At 43.5% G+C, this 23,131-nt stretch overlaps 1 protein-coding gene across 1 annotated transcript in view; it reads right to left on the bottom strand.

Annotated features, from left to right (window-relative positions):
* Vps13 (vacuolar protein sorting 13C) overlaps window positions 1–23,131 on the bottom strand; it is a 1,164,731-nt gene that overhangs the window by 660,057 nt on the left and 481,543 nt on the right. The window contains exons 37-38 of the mRNA XM_080277871.1: window positions 5,251–5,401; window positions 4,748–4,862 (exon numbers count right to left, since the gene is read on the bottom strand). Of these exons, the coding sequence (XP_080133997.1) occupies window positions 4,748–4,862; window positions 5,251–5,401 (266 nt within the window). The remainder of the gene's footprint in view (window positions 1–4,747; window positions 4,863–5,250; window positions 5,402–23,131) is intronic.

Below are 23,131 nucleotides of genomic sequence, written 5' to 3'. Positions count from 1 at the left end.
ACTCCGGTACGGCATGTGGACCCTCCAAAGAAACATCGTCTGTGGCATTTTGGAGCCGCGGACTGGGAGGCCCTCAGGCAGTACTTTTTTTATTTTCCCTGGAATGATTATTGCTTCCAGGGCCGTGAGCCATCTGAGTGTGCCTTCCATATTACGGAGGTTATTCTCTCGGGCATGGAAGCATACATTCCTTTCTCATATCCTTTGACTAACGCAAGAAAGCCTTGGTTTAATCACGCTTATTCTAATCCTGTCCGCAACAAGGAGAGGGCCTACAAGGGGTACCGAAGCTAACCCACCCCTAAATCACATCATCTTTACGTTTCTGCCCGGAATCGTGCTAAGTCTGTTCTTCGCTCTGCTAAAAATAATTTCATCCGTACTAAATGCTCTCAACTCTCCAACTCAAATTCTTCCCGCTCCTTCTGGCACCTTGCCAAAAACCTTTCTAACAACTTTACCTCTTCATCCTTCCCTCCTCTTTTCTACTCTGATGGTTCTATAGCTATTTCTTCTACTGATAAAGCAGATCTCTTCGCACAGACTTTCTCCTCCAATTCCACCTTAGACGATTCCGGTGCTCTTCCTCCATCACTTCCCCCCTCTGACTTCCTCATGGCTGACATTAAAATTTCTTCAGCTGATGTATATTCTGCCATCACTGGCCTCAGTACTAACAAGGCATATGGGCCTGATGGGGTCCCTCCTGTTGTTCTCAAGAACTGTGCTTCTGTGCTTACACCCTGCCTAGGCAAACTCTTTCGTCTTTGTCTGTTAACTTGTACCTTTCCTTCTTGCTGGAAGTTTGCTCTCATTCAGCCAGTCCCAAAGAAGGGTGACCACTCCCAACCCTCCAACTATCGTCCAATTGCTTTAACGTCCTGTATTTCAAAAGTTTTCGAGTCAATTCTCAATAGAAAAATTTTAAGGCATCTTTCCTATCACAACCTTCTTTCTGATCGTCAGTATGGGTTCCGTCACGGAAGCTCTACTGGTGATCTTCTCACCTACTTTTCAGACCCCTGGTCATCCTCCTTTTGGGACTTTGGCGAAAGCTTTGCCATTGTACTTGACATCTCAAAGGCTTTCGATCGAGTCTGGCATTAATCTTTAAGTTCCAAACTGCCCTCCTACGGTTTCTATCCTTCTATCTGTGCCTTCATCGCTAGCTTCCTTTCTGGTCGTTCTATAGCCGCTGTTGTAGACGGCCATCATTCTTCTCCTAGATCTATCAACAGTGGTGTTCCTCAGGGCTCTGTCCTATCACCAACTCTCTTCCTTTTATTCATCAATGATCTTCTAAGCTGTACATCTAACCCTATCCACGCATACGCTGATGACTCCACCCTTCACCTTTCCATTCGGTTCCTGCAACGCCCATCTCAACAGTTACTTCAACAAACAAGGGATGAGGCAATGGCACACCTAATGTCTGACTTGGCTCGTATCTCTGATTAGGGTAAAAATAATATGGTTGTTTTTAATGCATCTAAGACTCAGTTCTTACACCTATCAACCCGACAAAATCTCCACAGGTATACCCACTAATGTTTAATAATATTCAGCTTAATCCTGCATCATCCTTGAACATGCTTGGGGTTTCATTTACTCGGGACTTATCTTGGAAAGATCATATTACATCTCTTGTAAAATCTGCTTCCAAGAGATTGGGTGTGCTAAGCCGACTCCGCTCTTTGTGTGTGGGGAGGCTCCCCACATACAGCTCTTCTCAATAGGGTGGAGTCAAGTCAAAGGCTTTTCGTCTCATTAACTCTCCTCCTCTTACTGACTCCCTTCAACCTCTGTCTCTTCGCCGCACTGTTGCATCTTTATCTCTTTTCTATCGCTACTTTAATGGTCACTGCTCCTCTGAACTGTCTGCTTGCATTGCTCCACCTCTATGACGGGCGCGTACCACCCGTCTGGCAGCAAACTCTCATCCCTTTTCTGTCCAACTCTCTAATGCAAGAGTTAACCGTTACTCCCAGTCTTTCATTTATGCAACAGGTCAACTCTGGAACTGTCTCCCTCTGTCGTATTTCCTGCTGCCTATGATCTCCAGTCTTTCAAAAGCAGTGTGTCCAGGCATCTCAAAATGATCGGATCTTGAATTTGGCTCTCTATTGTATTTTGTTTTTCTCTTGGAGGGAACTGTTACTGCGGGCTCATGGCCTTTGGTTCCTTCTTCCTTGCATTAAAAAAAAATAATAATAATAAGTGAAAGAACAGATGTTATTGAGTTTTTATTGTTTTAAATTCAAGAAAATTAATAATCATCTCTATATCATCATCCTCATCATCAGCCGTCTGAGTATCCAATGCAGGACTGGCCTATCCCGACCGAAGTCGAGACAATACAGCCAACGTATCTGTACCTAGTGGCTTAGGCTGTCTGGTAGAGATTGTATGAATTGTGAGAAGTGCTTGTAAGTGTAATTGCAGTGTTGGAGTGGCTTTGGATGTGTGTGTAGTCTGTGAACCAAGTGTAATCAGCCCGCACAAGCCGACTGGGTGCAAGTATACTTTATAGTAAGCGACATTGGTTCAACCACAGCACCCCTTGTGTCCACCAATGCAGTACGTGGCCGGGTGAACACTCCCAAAGTTTATTACCCTGGCAGGGCGCGAACCCTGGCCCACCCGTGTACAAAACGCACACTCTACCACTGTACCACAGAGGCTCCCATCTCTATATACCGATAGATATTACTTATACTTTAATGGAAATGAACGTTAATTCTAAAATTATAGTGCAAAAGGATTTGGACTTCATAAACATAAACAGTGCTAAGATAGCACTGTGGACTGAAGTAACTTTTTGTAAGCAATGGGTTGTTGGTTTGTTTTCTTTTCTTGCATCCTTCTTTTACTTAAAAATAAAGAAACTAAAGACTGATACACAGTACTGAATAGAGATTCTGAAAAGTGAGTGTGTATTTGAGTGAGAACTACTCATATCAAGCAACCTTTCTGCAGTCTTGGTCGACAAACTTTTTTTCTCAAAACTACCCTTCTAGAATTAGGGTGAAACTTTCACAAAGCAGCGTCTTCTATGCCGTGAAATACGATATATTTGAGTGTGTTATCCCACATGATTGGTTGAAAAGTGTGACTGTAAATGTGTACAAGGGGAAGGTTAATACCCTGGAAAGAGGAAACTACTGAGGCATAAAGCTTTTGGACCAGATAATGAAGGTAATGGAGAGAATTCTAGTAGGTATGGTTAGAGGGAGAGTGAATATTGATGAGATGCAGTTTGTGTTTACACCAGATAAAGGGACCAATGATGCCATTTTCATTATTTGACAGCTTCAGGAAAAATTTATAGAAATGAAAAGGGATCTGTACTTTGAATTTGCTGATTTGGAGGAGGCCTTTGAGAGTCCACAGGGAGGTGGTGAAGTGGGCAATGAGAAAGCTTAGGATTGAGAAGTGGCTGGTTAGGGTGGTTATGGCTATATGTATGAGTGATCGCACCCAGATAAGACTGAATGGAGATTTGAGTAATGAATTTTTTGTGACTTGGCACGCATCAGAGGTCTGTCTTGAGCCCCTTGCTGTTCATCATGGTACTTGAGGCCCTCTCCCGTGGTTAATGTTGTATGCCGATGATTTGGGGTTGATTGCAGAGAATGAAAGGGAGGTGGAGGAATGATTTAGGAAGTGGAGAGATCGTATGGGAAACAAGGGCCTGAGAGTAAATGCAGATAAAACAAAAGTGATGGCATCTAGGGTTGCTGGCAGTACTGTCAATGAAGAGGGAGAGTAGCCACGTGCGATGTGCAAGAAAGGCGTGGGAAGTACAGTAATTCCACCTTGTGCAGTGTTTGAAATAAGTGGGTGCATAAGAGATGTAGTGGTATTCGAGCCAGATAATACTGGTTTCAAGTGTGCAGTGTGCCGGGGAGAGCAAGTGGAGATCATCAGGCGTGAAAGGATTTATCTTGCTGCCGAGTCTCTCGAGTGTGTGGAAGAGTTTTTCATTTGGGAGACATGTTCTGTGCTGGAGGTGGGGAAGGAGCTAGCTCTGTGACTGGAGTGAGGAGTGGCTGGAAGAAGTTCAGGGAGGTGTTGCCTCTGCTGACATTGAGAGGGCTCTACCTACGTGCTAAGGGACCTTTGTATGTGGCATGTGTTTGAAGTGTAATGCTGTATAGCAGTGAGACCTGGGCAGTAAAGGAAGAGGATATTCGCAGGCTCAAACGTACAGAAATGTCAATGATTAGGTGGATGTGCAGTGCATCCTTGAGTGTAAGGCCTGGGGGGGCTAGGTTTACGATGGAAGAGTTAAGAGGTAGGATGGGACTGAACTGTATCTGTGGTGTGATGAGGAGAGGTAGATTCAGATGGCTTGGGCATGTCAGGAGGATGGGGGATGACAATTGGGTGCAGAATATGAGAAGTGTTAATTCTAGGGGCAAGGTTGCCAGAGGCAGACCAAAAAAGACCTGGGACAAGGTCATTGAGTGTGAATTCAGGAATAAGGGAGGCTGCAAGGGATCGAGCAACATGGAGAGCCACCATTAGGTGACCAAGGCCGATGCATGCAAGCATGCTGAAGTCTTTAAAAAAACAAAACATAATGAAAAACTAACTGCTGATTATGTATTACAAAAATATGCTGAAAGAGGTGTTGAAGAAAATTTTGCAAATATTTGTTAAAATTACTTAATGATATGTGGCACTAATTAACTTACTGAATGCTATATACCAATGAGGCAAGGTAAATCAGTAAAAAGTGTCAGACCTGTGGCATCAGCAGGGCCAGGCTGAAGTGCTGAAGGAGGTTGGTCAGCTTGTTCCCCAAGATTATCCTGAAGCACTGTCAGTGCCACTAAGAGATCCTCCTCACTCACATACATCTGGGTATATAAATATTTACCATAATTTTATGAATTTGATGAAGCCTGTGTTCAGGTAAATCAATATACAAACTTTCACACTAACTATACACTAATGCAATGCACTTTTACTCTTCTAAGCACAAAATAGTTTAATGCATTGATACTGTTCCGGTTCTTGGTGTTCTTACAAACCTAGACACAGCTGTTGAAAAAACTCAAAATCAAATTTTCTATTACAGTATATCTAACCTATAAGAGGATTTAACAACAAAGGCTGTACTGTACTGGTATCATACAAAGACTACATCTACAAGGTACAAATACTAAAGTGTTACTCATTTTAAATATGAATCTTGCAAGTATCTCAACAAGACTATAACAAAAACACAGCATATGACACCCTTACCTTGATGGGTCTAAGTTTGGCAGCTACTTCAATCTCAGGACGCTGCTTATGCCAGGCAATAGTGAGGTTGCGGCAGATAGAGATGGTAAGGGAAATGGGCTGCAGCAGGTCACATTCAACACCCACAGACCCTTCTGCACTCAGCTCCACTCTGAAACCCCCACGTAATAATTTAGTGACTCTCAGGATTATTGTCATAAAAGCTATACACAGTATCCATTCCTCTTATGTAGGTTAGGTGTTAACCTGGCAGACTGAGCATGTGGAGTCCTCACAAACAGGCCGTTTTCGCCCACTCTATATGGAGATGCATGATGCAAGGTGTTCCAACGTTTAATCATAAAACGCCTGAAAACAGGTTCAAAGTTCAGCAATATTCTCACAGTTCTGATGATAGAATGTTTTTTTTTTTTTTTTTTTTTTTCTAAGAAAGGTTTTTGAGTATAGATTGTGCTTCTTATAATATTTTGGTCATACAGTATCTATGATATTAATATTAATAACTTTTTATTTTTTTGCTGAACTTTCAACCTGTTTTCTGGCAAAACTTTATTGCTTAAGAATAAAACAACATTGATTAGAATGAAGTTAAGCAATTAAACAATATGAATGTGCTATGGCCCCCCAAAAATGGTCATACAGGTAGGCCTTGAAAAAAAAAAAAAAAAAAAAAAAAGTAGCTACAATTAATCCAAATACTTTCCACTCACTCTCCTCTCATGTCTGTCTGTCTGTCGGACTCCCTATGTCTGTTTCATCTCTCTATGTCTGTATGTATGTACTGCTCTTGTTATCAGTGAAGGTGAATAATGCAATACCAAAAAAGTAGTAAAAAAAATTGTACAGGCAAACCTCAGTTTAACGATGCAATTGGTTAAGTAAATACCCATTGCTAGGCGGGGTATCATATCTCAGGGTTGATTTAACATGTAAAGTATAAGGATGTGTTTTTGAGCCTTGGGTTTCCCCCCCAACAAATTCCTAAACCCACCAAAATGAGTCTAAAAAAAGTTTAAAGCCAATCTAAATGGCCTAACAGCTGTAAAAGAAGCTAACCTAGGCCTAAAACCACAGCCTATCTCACTTGTACCCAGTCAAGGTCACTGGAGAATGCAATCTCCAACTTGTATTCAAACTTGGTAGAGAAGATGCAGCGCACCACATACAGTACAATCCCACCATCAGACGGACCTGGGATAATTACATAAACATCTGTTATGCATAATAAGAATGTATGAATGACGCAGAATCTTTCAAGGTGCAATTTGTTGTGAGGGAGAATCGTGGATGTTTCCACAGGGACTTCTCTCGGCGAGGAATGCAATCAATGATGAGATCGGGATAGTCTTTTCAGTGGCCCCTCTTTATGTTGTTTTAGTTACTGTTCTGGTTGCTGAGCTCCTTTCTTTTCTTCTCTCTTAGTTTCCAACATTTATTTAGAAATTTCTTTGTATTTTCAAAGCATTTTTCCTTGAACAACCCAAATGTAAACATACGATTTATCAATGTCACACTTTTCATCAATGCATGAAATACAGTATTTGCTCTTTAAGGCTTTCATAATTATTAACCCCTTCTTTACCAAACCCCTCTCCCAGTGTAAACAACTAATTCATCCCCCACATTTAGTCCCTGCCAGCCCTCCACGCCCCATGAGGGGTAGCGTTATAATTATCACAACACCCATACAATTCACTCATTTATATTCATGTCAGCGAACAGATAAACCCAACGAGATTTTCATTCTGTAAAGAAAATAGCAGTACAATATATAATTATATGATTCTATAATGAGTTGAGGAGAGTGGTGGCAGAACAGGGAGCTGTAGACAGAGGCGTTAATGAACAGTACAGAGCCCTCAAGAACAAGCTCTTGAGAGTTACTGATGTAACATGTGGCTGGACAAGAGGACCACCAAGACATAAAGTAACTTGGTGGTGGGATGAGGGTGTAGAAGCTGCAGTTAAGGAGAAAAGAAGGCTTTTCCGGGAATGGAAGAAGGGTGGTAGCATAGAGGAATATTTGGCTGCCAAGCGTAGGGCTAGAAGAGAGGTATACAGGGCAAAGTCTGAGTCACAAAGACTTTTACTTGATAACCTAAATCATGGGGAAAGGAAAAATATGATATTTAGGGTGGTAGGTCAGGTGAAGAGGGATAATCGGGTTATTATAGGTCAGCAGTGTGTGAAGAATGATGAAGGAAGGGTAGTGGTGAACAGTGAGGATATTAAAGATGAATGGAGAGAGCATTATAACCGGTTGTTGAATGAGCAGTTTGACTGGGACAGGGAAGGTTTGGAGCCAGCAGATCCAGTGTCTGGCCCTTGGCCTTTGATTGATGCTGCTACTGTGAGTGAGGCAATAGGCAGGATGAAGGTGGGGAAGGCAGCAGGTGTGTCTGGGTTGACTGCTGAAATGTTGAAGGCCTCAGGCGATATAGGGGTGATGTTAGTCACTGACCTGATAAATAGGATTATTTATGAGTGTATTGTCCCAGATGATTGGCAGACCTCGATTTAAGGGACCTCCATTTAAGGGATTTCAGATTTACAGGACTCCAAATTCTACCTGACTAACGGACAAGACCATTAAAAAATGATACGTAATGTCTCGATTATACACAATAACATGTTTCCTTGTACAGTACCCGTAAAATAATATTCATAATCATATAAATAAGTAAAATAAGTGAAACAATCATTGCATTTCATAATAAGATTCTTTTTCTATCTATCTATCTATTGCCAGATGCCTCAATCCCGTTTGGGGTGGCCACAAAACAATGAACTTTTTGAAGTAAGGAACATTTTCAAGTAAGGGACAGGTTGATTCTCCATTTAGTCCCTTAAATCAAGGTTTGAGTGTATGTGTATGTATGTATGTATATATATATATATATATATATATATATCTATCTATCTATCTATCTATTGCCAGATGCCTCAATCCCGTTTGGGGTGGCCACAAACAAATCGCCTCCACGTCGTCCTGTCCCCCGCCATTTCACTGCCCTGCTCCCAACTCACACCCTCCTCTCTCATATACCTCTCCACCCCATCCCTCCAACTCATCCTCGGCCTCCCCCTCCCTCTTCCCCCCTCCACCTCACTCACATACACTCTCTTCGTCAGTCTTTCACCCTCCATCCTCTCCACATGGCCAAACCACCTCAGTGTGTTCCTCATAACACTTCCTATCACATCCACATCCACACCACAACGCTCCTTTATATCCTCATTCGTCAGCCTGTCTCTCCATGTGACTCCACAGGCTCCTCTTAAATAACTCATTTCCACTGCTCTCACTCTTGACTTGTGTCCTTCCAACAATATATATATATATATATATATATATATATATATAAACAAGTGGTAGGTGGGGGAATTCACCATCCACTCACTCGATGTAGTGCTGCTCTCGGGTGTCTGCCCTTTCCTCTCCATCCTTCTTTCCCTTCATTCTCTTGTCTTTCTTTCCTTCATTCTTTCCACTTGCTTCAGCCCGTGGATGACTCTACACTGAGTGACAAGCCAAATGGTTTCCTGTGCACCAGGAAACCATTTACTACACTGGGTGGTAACCATATAACCAAATTTTGGCGCCTGGTGGTTTAATGGGTAATTACTGCGCTCCAATCGGATTGAGCTGGTGAAGGTTTATATCCAAGCAGTGGTTGGGGTTGATTGCTCACGGAATGCCACTCAAGGATGAGTGAGGCTGGTCACTCTCATCTTAAATGTCGGGACCAACTGCCTAGCCCCGGGCTCCTACGCTCCTCATGGGGCAATGTAGGATTGGATGATGGATGGATGGATGGATATATATATATAATTGATGCATTTTACTCTGACCCCTCATTTTTAACGCACGAAAAAAGTTTCTGAGTTGTCTCACAATTCGTGAATTTCCCTACATTTCGATGCTCCCAGCTGGCAGCCGATGACGCATACTGATGCTCATTTGTTGGCGGCCATCTTGCAACCACCCTGCCCTCTAAAGTACCGATACAGCGGCAGTACTACAGACCCACATGCCATTGCTTGTTTTTGTGTTGTGTTCGCCTCATGGCTTGTGGCTTCCCAACCCACACCTGGACAACCGCGCTTCGACGTTTGCAATGAAGCGTGCCAGTGAGTGTACAGCGCGCGGAGCAACGAGGTGAGGGGGATGTTGCAGGGCCATCGCAGCAGCCTAAGGAGAAGCAGGCCAGTCTCAGGACCTCCCCAGCAGTCCACAGGGTATACCAGCAGCAATGTCTCCCAGGGCGGAACAGTCACAAACTAGTCCAGGGGAGTCCAGACTGGGCCCGTCCTCAAGGCCAGACCAGTCTCCTAGCGCACCCACACCCCCGTCACCACCTGCCGATTCTCGACCTGCCAAGACAACAAGTCAGTTCTGGAAGGAATTCAACATAAAAATGCAGTGGATATCATGGTCGAAGGCTGGAACAAAATTACCCCAGCCACTATTGCACACGGGTGAAAGAAACTTTTCCCTCACCTGACTGTGGAAGGTGAGCGGCAGAGGGAAGAAGACACTCTGGCAGCCGCTGTGGAACCAATCAGAAACACAAGCCAAGACACAGCAAAGGTGGACAAAAAGGCTGTAAGGCAACACTTGACATACTACGACCTAGACTGAACTCTAGCGAAGAGGAGAATGAAAGGCAAGAGCACACTGCAGAGGGCAAGATGAGCACACAGAAATTGTCCCAGACCTTGTCCACCATAACCGACATGGCAACCACCTTCGATGCATACACCAGGACTATGCCTGAGGCTACCAACATCCAATCGACCTTGAGTGATCTGAAGTCTCAAGTGATGGCCGTCTACAACAGAAACATAAAGGAGCAGAAACAAGCCCAGATCACACGATATTTTCATGAGAGACAGAATGTGGCTGCTATTCTGCAAGACTTGGACCTGCCAGCAGGGGTGGACAAAGGAGCAGAAGTGGACAGAGAGGAAGCGGAGGTGTGAGAGCCTGAGTTCAACTTTGAGGGCTTCAGCATAGGTGACGGGGCTTCCCCAGAGAGGCCCAAGTCATCTAGTAACTAGCCCATCTACCCTCAACACACCTTCACCTGGCACTCAAGCCAGTGTTCACTTTATTTCTGGTAAGGATTTTTGGTGCTGCAGCTCTTTATAACAGTTTTAATGTCTTTTCAAGTACATGTTAATTGTGTTATGCTGTTTTAGCACTAGTATACACACTTCAGTAAATTTTGCATAGGGCCTGTTTGGTGTTATAGTACTTTCTGATAGGGTCGGTACATGTCCCACCAGAACGCTCCTCTAATTTTTCCCACTGATTCTTAACTTCACATTTCGACGTTTCGCGTTTCATGTGGTTTTGGTGGAACGTCCGCCATGCAAAAAACGAGGATTTACTGTACACTCAACCCTCGGCTATCACTCCCAATTGGTCCTGCTGTGGCTGCGCTATAGCCGAAACCGTGATAGCCGAATTGAAGAACTTATGGAAATAATTCTAATTGGTGCCATGACCTCAATCTTTACCCCTAAGATACCCATTTTGTACCACATATTAACATACAATAGTCCAAAAATGAGCATGTTTTATGATGTGATCATGATTCTTATAAATACCCCTCACAGTTGATTCACTGATGTTATATTTCTTCCCCACTCTTCGCTTGGTCTCTCCATTGTCTATAAGTTTCACATTTCCAATTTATCTGCATAACTTAGGTTCTTCCTTTTCTTTTATTTCCCTGCCAGGTGCCGCAGCATTATGTTGGGTGATGGTAGTGGGACAGGGAGGGGGTACGTTGGCTATGGTCATATCATAAAAAAGGTTATTGTTCTCGCTGTCACTGTTCATACACACTTGAATGGTTTGGCAGGCAGGAGACTCGGTCGAGCGGCCAATCAGTGCCCGGCTGGCGCTGATGTCACACGACCTATCATGGAGTGAAGCTTTTGTTGGCTGGGCGGAGCACCAGAGCCTGGTCTTCTTGAAAATTTCGAGCATTTCCGGTACGTGATAGCAGGCATTTAGTGCGTGATAAAGGTATTTGGGTAGTTTTTTATATAGGCGTGATAGCAAGATACGCTATAGCGGAACCCGTGATAGCTGAAGGTTGAGTGTATGTATATATATATATATATATATATATATATATATATATATATATATATTGCAAGAATGCCTTAATCTCTCATTCTGGGTGGCCACAAACAAATCACCTCCATGTCACCCTGTCCCCCGCCATTTCACTGCCCGGCTCCCAATTCGCACCCCGCTCTCTCATATATTCTCCCTCTCTCCCCCTCCACCTCACTCACATACACTCTCCTCATCAGTCTCTCACTCTCCATCCCATCCACATGGCCAAACCACCTCAATGTGTTTCTCCTAACACTTCCTATCACAACCACATCCACATCACAACACTTCTTCGCATCCTCATTTGTCAACCTGTCTCTCCATGTGACTCCACAGGCTCCTCTCAAATAACTCATTCCCACTGCTCTCACTCTTGACTTATGTCTCTCCAACAACATCCAAGCTTCACTTCCATACGTTAGAGCTGGTATCACAATACTGTCATATAGTAACTTCTTCACTTCCATGCTCATTTTCCTGTTTCTTATCACTCCCTTCAAGGAACCAGCAACCTTTCTCCCTTGTACCCTTTCAAGCACTTCATCCTCCAAACTTCTATCCTTATTCATCACACTACCCAAGTACTTAAATGTACTCACATTTTCCATTTCCTCATCATCCAACCTCACTGTAAATTCACAGACTTCACCTCCTTCAAAGACCATAACTTTACTCTTCCCTACATTCATCTTTAGATTCCATTTCTTACACTCTCCCAGACTCATCCACCAAGCCTTGCAGCTCTCCTTCGTCTTCACTCGACAACACAGTATCATCTGCAAACAACAGTACAGGGAGTTTCCAAACACTACCCTCTTTCATTAGAGCCATTCCAGCATCCACTGCCCTACCTTGTATCTCTTTTATAACCCCATCCACATACAGATTGAACAACCATGGAGACATGGCACATCCCTTTTTCAACCTAACCTTCAAATAGAAAAACTCACTCAGTTCACTATCCACATGCGCTGCAGCCTTAGCACCCTCATATGTGCTCTTCACAGCATTCAGCAACTTCCCATCTACTTAGTATATTCTTAATACTTTCCGCAATCCTTGTCTATCTACCCTGTCATATGCTTTCTCCAAATCGATGAAGGCTGCATTCAACTTCTTTCCCATCTCTAGAAACTTTTCCACTAAAGATCTAAGAATGAATATCTGATCTACACAACCTCTTCCCTTCCTAAAGCCTCCCTGTTCTTCTCCAACTAATTCCTCTGTTATTTCCCTAACTCTGTCAATAAGTATCCTACCGTATACTTTTCCTATTACACTAAGAAGACAAATGCCCCTATGATTACCACACACTTCTTTTTCCCCCTTTCCCTTTGCACAAGGGAATAATTATACCTCACTTCCAATCCTTCGAGACTCTGCCTTCCTCCCAGGCCAATCTGCACATCTTCCACATCCATTCTACTACTATCTCTCCCCTATGCTTCAGCATTTCACCCCACACTTGACCAATTCCTGGGGCTTTCCCCATTTTGACTTCCTTTATTGCTTCCACAACTTCCATCCTACTGATTTCTTCCTGTCTTCTCACCTCCCTCCTTCTCCCAGCCACTTATACTAGCATTACTTTCATTCTCTACGTTCAACAATTCATTAAAGTGTTCTTTCAGTCTGCTCACTTTTTCTCCCTTCTCAACTAGTAATCAACCGCTTTTATCTTTCACTCCCCTGCTAACTACATTCCCACCCTGTCTGACTCTCTTTCCCTCTTTCCAGAACATTTTCTTGCATTCCCTCCACTTGACACTCAAATTCCTTCCAAATTCCTCATCCACACTCTTCTTACTCTCTCTTACTAAACTTTTCACCTTTCTCTTCCTTTCTATATATAACTCTCTCTACCGTCTCTCACCTTCTTCCACAACCACTTCTCATCCATTCATTATACGTGTATGCTTTTTTCTTTTGTGTACAGCCATGCTGTACCCCACACATCACCTCACATGCTGCACATATTTCTTCTGTGAATATCTTGCACACACCTTCCACATCCCCCATCTGCTCCAATTCATATTTATCCAATTGTTCCTCCACTTCTCTCTTATATTCTCCCTTTTTCTCATCCTCTTGTAACTTTCCACTCTCCTTGCATATACTCCTTCCTCCTGACCTTTCCTTCTTCTATTTCTCCATCTTACTTGGACCTCGATTCTGATCACCACCAAGTGGTGGTCAAAAAGTCCATTCCCCCAACCTCTATATGCTCTTGCATCCATTACACATCTTCGCATCCTTTCATCCACACACACATAATCAATCATTGCCTTTCTTTCAATCAGTTCACCATCCACCCTTCTCATCACTCACCATGTTTACCTGTGGATCACTTTGTGCCTGAAGAGAGTATTGGCTATCAACAACCCCCTCCCGGCACAAATGTCCACCAAAGTACTGCCATTCTCATCTATCTCAGCAGGCACACCCCACTCACCAACTATTCCATTAACCTTCACATTCTCTACTTTACCATTCATATCACCAATCAAAAAATACCCTCTCATTCCTTTAAAAATTTTCCAAGCACATTTCCACGTTTGTCCAAACTCTTCTCTCACTCTGCTTGTACGATCTTGCGTCAGACGCACACAATCGCCCACATATGTAGTCCAATGTTCAGTCTTAACCAGACAATCCGTGAGCCAACTGATCCATACTCTTTTATATTCTCCTTCCATCTGTTACTCACAACAATACACTCTCCTTCCTTTGCCCTCTCATTCTCACCTACTCCTGCACATATACCCATCCATACTCCCATTCTCTCACACTCTCACCTCGCCATTTAGTTTCAGTTAATCCACATACATTCACTTTCGCACTCTCAAGCACCTGGACAATCTCCCTCTCTCTCACCTCATCATTTGTACCCCTTGCATTCCACATCGCCATCCGTATCAAGTCCTCTGTTTGGTCCTTAGTCATCATCTTTTGGTTAGTACAGTATATAGTGTCCTTGCACAGTGAACATATTTAGAGTAAACGATACCCCTAGTGAATGAGCAGGGGTAATCAGCTCCACAAAACCATAGTGAACAAGTTGAACCCTGAGTGAACGAAATTGGGGAAAAGAGTAGGCCATAACTACCATCTCCTATATTGAACGACCCCCCCTTCCCTCGCAGACGCTACACAAGATGCCAGATCGGAGCAACCTGTTGAGCAGAATCCAATGGAGGACAAAGATTTGCCTATGTCGAAGATCAGTAAAATTCTAGCGCCAGTGGATGTTCTGAAACAAGTCCAGACAAGTGAAACCAGCTACCTTAGGTCACAGGAAATGCTCAGTGGAGTAGAAACCACTTTTCACTTTTACACCGAAAGACACAATACAGAAGTCAACATAAGAAAAACACTCATCACCCGCTACTACCAAACTCAAGAACAACAGGAGCCAAGTTGCCTCCACTTCGTCTGCTTCACTTCCTGGTGAAGACAATGATGTGATGTCTGTGGTGTCATCTTTGGACTCTGAAGGTTTTATGGGACAGGTGAATGAAGTAGAGGCACGTGGGGAAGTGGTTCAGTCAAGTGATGAGGGCGGGACTTGTGAGGGGAACAAGGGAGTAAATGGTGAAGTGGGGTCACCCCAAGTGTATCTCCCTGCCTCGGAACCACCTGTATTCAAGCCAGTCAGGACTGCCATCTGCTCCACTTAAGGTAAGTAACCATGTGTTTTATATTCTATATATCTGTACTGTATGTATTTGAAATGTGCCCTTTACTACATCTCTATGGCTCAGAAAGTGGACTTTGAGGACGTGGTGCCACCCACATGCCATTTCTCCCATAAGATACGTTGTTCACAGTGAACAAATTTGCAGTGAACAAGCTAGTCTGCGCCCATAAACTCGTTCACTGTATATATATATTTATATATATATATTTATATATATATATATATATATATATACTGTATATATATAACATATATATATATACATATATATGTATATATATATAGTAATCCCTCTAATATCCGAATGCCCAATATCAGAACATCCCCACTAACCGGACATATTCATCCCGGGATCCAATATTCCCAAAATGGTCTGAAAACCGCAAAAAAATTGGAAAAAAAAAAAAAAAAAAAAAAAAAAAAAATTCCCGCCCGTAATTTGAACTTGGCGTGCGGGGCACGGGACAGCTTTGTTGTGGCGCGTCATTCCTCCAACATCTGCTAGAGCACCCCTGCATCCTCCCCACTTTCCGCCTGTCTCTCGTCGCAAGTGCACGCTCGTTGTCATGGCTGCCCATGTGCTCGCTTTTGTGGTGGTGCCTTACCTGCTGCTCTCGTGCCTCTCCTTCGTGTGTGTGATGATGGCCCCGCTGCCTGAGAAGAGGAAGAGAGTGGTGTTGACTCTGGAGAAGAAACAGGAGATATTGGAGAAAGCAGATGCGGGGTGGTCTTCTTCCCGCATCCTCCGCGAGTTCAACCTGGCCTGATCTACTTTGTTTGATATTAAGAGATCCCGAGACAAACTCATGCAGTACACGGCTGACTTCTCGTCGAGAAGCAAACGCAACGTGGAGAGGAAGGTGATGTTTACTCCCAAGTTTGCTGAAGTCGACCGCTCCACGTTGATTTGGTATCGACAGCAACGTGCTGCTGGTGTGATGGTACGTGGTACGAAGCTGAAGGCTGCTGCTGAGAAGTTCGCCAGGCTTCATGACGCTCTAGACTTCAAGGCATCTTCGCGTTCAAGTTACGGCATGGCCTTACCAACCGTAAATTTCATGGCAAAGCTTTGGACGCTAACGAGGATGTAGTTGACGAGTTTCGGCACAAGGTGAAGGGCTTGATCGACAGGGGGAGCCTCACTCTCGGTCAAGTCTACAACGCTGACGAAACTGGTTTATTCTATCGCTCTTTGCCAACGAACACTCTAGCCGAGGAGACGGAGAAGTGTGTACCTGGCGGCAAGCTCTCCAAGGAACGGATATCTGCTTTGTGTTGTGCCAATGCTAACGGCATGCACCGGCTTAAGCCCATTGTTGTTGGCCGTGCAAAGCAGCCTCGGTGTCTTCGTGGGGTGATGGATGTCCTTCCTGTCGTCTGGTATCATCTATGAAGGCATGGTTTACAGCCCAGGTCTTCATCGCTCTTTGCCAACGAACACTCTAGCCGAGGAGACGGAGAAGTGTGTACCTGGCAGCAAGCTCTCCAAGGAACGGATATCTGCTTTGTGTTGTGCCAATGCTAACGGCATGCACCGGCTTACGCCCGTTGTTGTTGGCCGTGCAAAGCAGCCTCGGTGTCTTCGTGGGGTGATGGATGTCCTTCCTGTCGTCTGGTATCATCTATGAAGGCATGGTTTACAGCCCAGGTCTTCAAAGACTGGTTCCACCGCCACTTCGTCATGGAGGTCATACATTACCAGACGGAGACACTGGGAATCCCACACGACCAGGTAAAGGCCCTCCTTCTCCTCGACAATGCACCTGCCCACCCGTGCGACAAGGACTTGCTGGCTGAGAATGGCCGGATTAGGTGCATGTTTCTGCCACCTAATATGACTGCTCTCATCCAACCAATGGACCAAGGAGTGATCGTGGCAACAAAGCGCCTATACCAACAGAAGTTCCTGGAGGAGGTGATGGTTGTTCTCGATGACGAGGACGAGCACAGGGAGGGACGGGACACGTGAGGCCAGCGGACTTTGCAAAACCTTCGCTGCTACAACATCAAGTCTGCATTCTACAACTGGGCCAGTACATGGAAGGAAGTCCCTGTCAAGACCCTAGAAAATGGTTGTACATATATATATATATATATATACAGTAATCCCTCCACTTTCCGATGTAATAAAGCCAAAAGCATGTTTAGAAAGTGGTCCCATCCGGAAAGTGGGCCCCAGCCTCCTGGACTTGTACTTATGGACCCTAACCTACCCAGACTCAGAAAAACACCTATACAACTCCCTACTGAATATGCATAGCACTTATTTAAGACCCAAATCACACAAATAAGGGACATAAAAGACTGAAATAAATGCAAAAGAGCCAGAGAATGAGGTTTTAGTGGTGAGTTTATACAATATTAAACATTCTGGGTATTTACAACAAGTCCCTGGCTCCTGGACTGGGACTTAAGGACCCTAATCCAGCCTAACTTTGAAAGCCACATACATAACTCCCTACCAGACATGCATAGCACATATTTAAACCTATTTAAGACCTTTTCAAAGCTGGTGAAAGAGTTTGGGAAGAACGAGTGCTGAGAGGTTCTAAGTTCTTCCCAACACCACCCCACTCCATTAACTTAAGCAATTTCATCAGAGGATTAAGGCGAGATCCCTTAACATTGCTTATTTATATTTAATACATGCAATGAATATTCCTAAATTTGTATGTTTATGTTTGATGGTGCTTAGATAGGCGTAGGTCGGGTGCTGTGGGGACAGGTTGACCAAAGTCCAGACCAAAAATAATTTTACACATAAGAGTTATTATTCATACATCACGGAATTTGTAAATCATGGCAGTGGTCCAGACCAAATTGCCGCGATTTACGAGGATTGAGTGTGTATATATATACAGATAGATAGATAGATAGATATAAATATATATATACATAAATAGATAGATAGACAGACATATCTATCTATGTATATAGATAGATAGATAGACTGACAGAGATAGATAGATAGATACACCAACTGCAAATTGACTTAGGACCTACACACAGAATTGCTATGGGAGAGTTGACTGTCTTTGCTCTGTGTTACCACCTCTACCAAGTGAATTTTTTGGGCAAGAAGTAACTGGCTACTCCTCTGGTGTTGACGGGAGGTGGTGAAACACTCAGCACACGAATGCTTACCCACAAGCAAGAGTGGGAGTATATGTTCCCATCACTTCGAGCTTGCACCTCCCTCTTTTTGCATATACATTACTGTTTGCCCTGTTATTTTCCTAGAGTCGAGCTGTCATGCCTGGAAAGTACTGCTCAAGGGATGAAAGGGTCTGTATCATTGCATGGAGGCAAGATAATGTGCCTATCAACACGATTTGTGAACGTACTGGATGTGCAAAGTCGACTGTCGTGAAGATTCTTGCTGCAGCGCACGGCCTGCCACCTGATGTCGTACCAGAGCACAAGCATGTGTATGTAACGACTTATCTTGCTCTCGTCTTCCTGAACTTGATTCTTCTGATTTCTCTACTCTCTGGCTTTGGATCTCCTGTCACTCTCTGACTACATATATCTGTGCTGTTTACTTATCCCCTCATTCTACTGAATATCAAAAATTCTTCGACTATCTTACTTCTACAATGGAACACATACTATCCATTTCTCCTTCCTCTCAAATCTCCATTCTAGGAAATTTCAATGTTCACCACCACCTTTGGCTCTCATCTCCTTTCACTGATCCACCTGGTGAACAAGCCTACATCTTTTCTATCTTCAATGACCTGGAGCAGCTTGTACAACATCCTACCTGTATCCCTGACTGCCTTGGAAAGAGCTCCAACATACTTGACCTCTTCCTCACAACTAATCCATCTGCTTACACTGTTAATATTTTCTCTCCGTTGGGCTCCTCTGATCACAACCTTATCACCTTAACCTGTCCTATCACTCCAGTATGGCCTGTGGACCCTCCAAAGAAACGTCGTCTTTGGAGCTGCGGATTGGGAGGCCCTCAGGCAGTACTTCTTTGATTTTCCCTGGAACAATTATTGCTTCCATGGCTGGGAGCCATGTGAGTGTGCCTTGCGCATTACGGAGGTATTTCTCTTGGGCATGGATGCATACATTACTTTCTCATATCCTTTGACTAATGCAAGAAATCCTTGGTTTAATCACGCTTGTTCTAATGCTGTCCGCAACAAAGAGAGGGCCTATAAAAGGTACTGGAGCCAACCCATCCCTGAATCACATCCTTTTTACGTTTCTGCCCGGAATCATGCTAAGTCTGTTCTTCGCTCTGCTAAAAGTACAATAATTTCATCCATACTAAATACTCTCAACTCTATAACTCACATTCTTCCCACTCCTTGTGGTACCTTGCCATAAACCTTTCTAACAACTTTACTTCATCATTCTTCCCTCCTCTTTTCTACTCTGATGGTTCTGTAGCTATTACTTCTACTGATAAAGCAGATCTCTTCGCTCGGACTTTCTCCTCCAATTCCACCTTAGACGATTCCGGTGCTGTTCCTCCATCACTTCCCCCCCTCTGACTTTCTCATTGCTGACATTAAAAGTTCTTCAGTTGATGTATTTTCTGCCATCACAGGCCTCAATACTAATAAGGCATATGGGCCTGATGGAGTGCCTCCTGTTGTTCTCAAGAACTGTGCTTCTGTGCTTACACCCTGCCTAGGCAAACTCTTTCGCCTTTGTCTATCAACTTGTACCTTTCCTTCTTGCTGGAAGTTTGCTCTCATTCAGCCAGTTCCAAAGAAGGATGACCATTCCCAGCCCTCTCACTATTGTCCAATTGCTTTAACATCCTGTATCTCGAAAGTTTTCGAGTCAATTCTTAATAGAAAAATTTTAAAGCATCTTTCCTATCACAACCGTCTTTCTGATCATCAGTATGGGTTCCGTCAGAGAAGCTCCACTGGTGATCTTCTCACCTACCTTTCAGACACCTTGTCATCCTCCTTTCGGACCTTTGGCAAAAGCTTTGCCATTGCACTTGACAACTCAAAGGCTTTCGATCGAGTCTGACATAAATCTTTAAGTTCCAAACTACCCTCTTACAGTTTCTATCCTTCTATTTGTACCTTCATGTATAGCTTCCTTTCTGGTCGTTCTATAGCCGTTGTTGTAGACGGCCATCGTTCTTCTCCTAGATCTCAGGGCTCTGTCCTATCACCAACTCTCTTCCTTTTACTCATCAATGACCTTCTAAGCTGTACATCTAACCCTATCCACTCCTACACTGATGACTCCACCCTTCACCTTTCCAGTCGGTTCCCGCAACGTCCATCTCAACAGTTACTTCAACAAACAAGGGATGAGGGTATTGCACACCTAATGTCTGACTTGGCTCCTATCTCTGACTGGGGTAAAAATAAACTTGTTGTTTTTAATGCATCAAAGACTCAGTTCTTACACCTATCAACCCAACAAAATCTTCCACAGGTGTACCCACTAATGTTTAATAATATTCAGCTTCATCCTGCATCATCCTTGAACATGCTTGGGGTTTCATTCACTCAGGACTTATCTTGGAAAGATCATATTGCATCTCTTGTAAAATCTGCTTCCAAGAGATTAGGTGTGCTAAGCCGACTCTGTTCCCTCTTTACCCCTGCACAATTGTTGACTCTATACACGGGTTTTATCCGCCCCTGTGTGGAGTACAACTTGCATGTGTGGGGAGGTTCCCCACATACAGCTCTTCTCAACAGGGTGGAGTCAAAGGCTTTTTGTCTCATTAACTCTCCTCCTCTTACTGGCTCCCTTCAACCTCTGTCTCTTCGCTGCACTGTTGCATCTTTATCTCTTTTCTATCGCTACTTCATGGTCACTGCTCCCCTGAACTGTCTGCTTGCATTCCTCTGCCTCTACAATGGGTGAGTAGCACCCGTCTAGCAGCAAACTCTTATCCCTTTTCTGTTCAACTCTAATGCAAGAGTTAACCGTTACTCCCAGTCCTTCATTTATGCAACAGGTCAACTCTGGAACTGTCTCCCTCTGTCTGTATTTCCTACTTCCTACAATCTCCAGATTTTCAAACGCAGTGTGTGTCCAGGCATCTCGAAATGATCGGACCTTGAATTTGGCTCTCCCCTGTATTTTGTTTTTCTCTTGGAAGGGACAGTTATTGGGGACTCATGGCCTTTGGTTCCTTCTTCCTAGCATAAAAAAAAAATACATATATATATATATATATATATATATATATATACATATATATATATATACTGTATATATATACCGATATATATATATATATATATATATATATATGCTGATGATTTGGTGTTGATTGCAAAGAATGAAAGGGAGGCGGAGGAAAGGTTTAGGAAGTGGAGAGATGGTGTGGGGCAAAAGGGTTTAAGGGTAAATGCAGATAAAACAAAAGTGATGATATCTAGGGTTGGTGGCGGTACTGTCAAAGACGAGGGAGAGTGGCCATGTGCAATTTGCCACAAGGGCGTGGGAAGTAATTCCATCTTGTGCGGTGTGTGTGATAAATGGGTGCATAAGAGATGTAGTGGTATCAGAGGTAGACTGCGAGATAATTCTGATTTTATGTGTATGGCGAGCAGGTGGAGATTGTCTGACGTGAAAGGATTGAACTTGCTGGTGAATCTCTTGAGTGTGTGGAAGAGTTTTGTTATTTGGGATACATGTTGTGTGCTGGAGGTGGGGCTGGAGCTAGCTCTCTGGCTAGGGTGAGAAGTGGTTGGAAGAAGTTCTGGGAGCTCTTGCCTCTCCTGACATTGAGAGGGCTCTCCCTACATGCTAAGGGGTCTTTGTATGCAGCATGTGTTAGAAGTGTAATGCTGTATGGCAGTGAGACCTGGGCAGTGAAGGAGGAAGATATTCACCGGCTCAGACGTACAGAAATGACAATGATTAGGTGGATGTGCAGTGCGTCCATGCGTCCAAGGCCTGGAGGGGCTGGGTTTACAATGGAAGAGTTGAGAGGTAGGATGGGACTGGAGTGTATTGGTGTTGTGATGAGGAGAGGTAGATTGAGGTGGTTTGGACATGTGGTGAGGATGGGGGATGATAATTGGGTGGGGAAGGTGAGAAGTGTTAATATTGGGGGTGGGGTTATGAGGGGTAGACCGAGAAAGACATGGGACGAGGTCATTAAGTGTGACCTTAGGGTTAAGGGACTGAACAGGGAGGCTGCAGTGGATCATGCAGCGTGGAGAGCCGCCATTAGATGACCAAGGCCAACACATGCAAGCATGTTGGAGCCTTTAAAAACGAAGACGAATATATATATATATATATATATATATATATATATATATATACACTGTATATATAATAGATAAATAGATATCTTTACTTCAGTCTTTGACATTAGCAATGTAATTGTTTTTTCCGTGTGCTAGTGAATTCCTCAAGAATAATTGGTGCCTTTGAGAAATAAGAAACCTGATGATGATGATGATGATGATTACTATTATTTTTATTATTGTTATTGTTAATATTATTATTTTTATTCTTATTATTAATGTTATTGTTATTATTATTATTATTATTATTATTATTGTTGTTGTTGTACTTTTATTACTTCATCTCAGTGGTAGGTGGGGGTGCTCACCATTCACTCATTCGATGTGGTGCTGCTCTTAGGGCAACAGCCCTTTCCTCTCTTCCCTCCTTCTTTACTTCCTTCCTCTTCTGTCTTTCTTTCCTTTATTCCTTCCTCTTCCTTCTGTCTACAGGTGACTCTACATTAAGCAAGAAGCAAAATGGTTTCCTGTACATCAGGACACCATTTGCTATGCTGGGTGGTAACCATATAACCAAATTATACTGCCTGGTGTCACAAGGAGTAATTATGGCACTCCAATTGGACTAAGCCTGGGTCAGTTTATACCCACAGGGTAGTTGGGGTTTATTGCTCACGTAATGCCACTAAGGGATGAGTAAGGCTGGTCACTCTCAAATTAATATCAGGACAAATTTGCCCAGCCCCAGGATCATACACTCCTCATGTGGCAACACAGGATTAGATGATAATGATGATGATTACTTAATTTCTTAATGTATGAAATCTCCACAGATAGATATTAATACTGTACAGC

Source organism: Coenobita brevimanus, chromosome 71, assembly GCF_032717465.1.
Source record: "Coenobita brevimanus isolate Jiangsu-jjx chromosome 71, ASM3271746v2, whole genome shotgun sequence".
NCBI classification, from domain to species: domain Eukaryota; kingdom Metazoa; phylum Arthropoda; class Malacostraca; order Decapoda; family Coenobitidae; genus Coenobita; species Coenobita brevimanus.
Note: the sequence above shows the minus strand (reverse complement) of the source record. Positions and strands in the feature narration are given on the sequence as shown.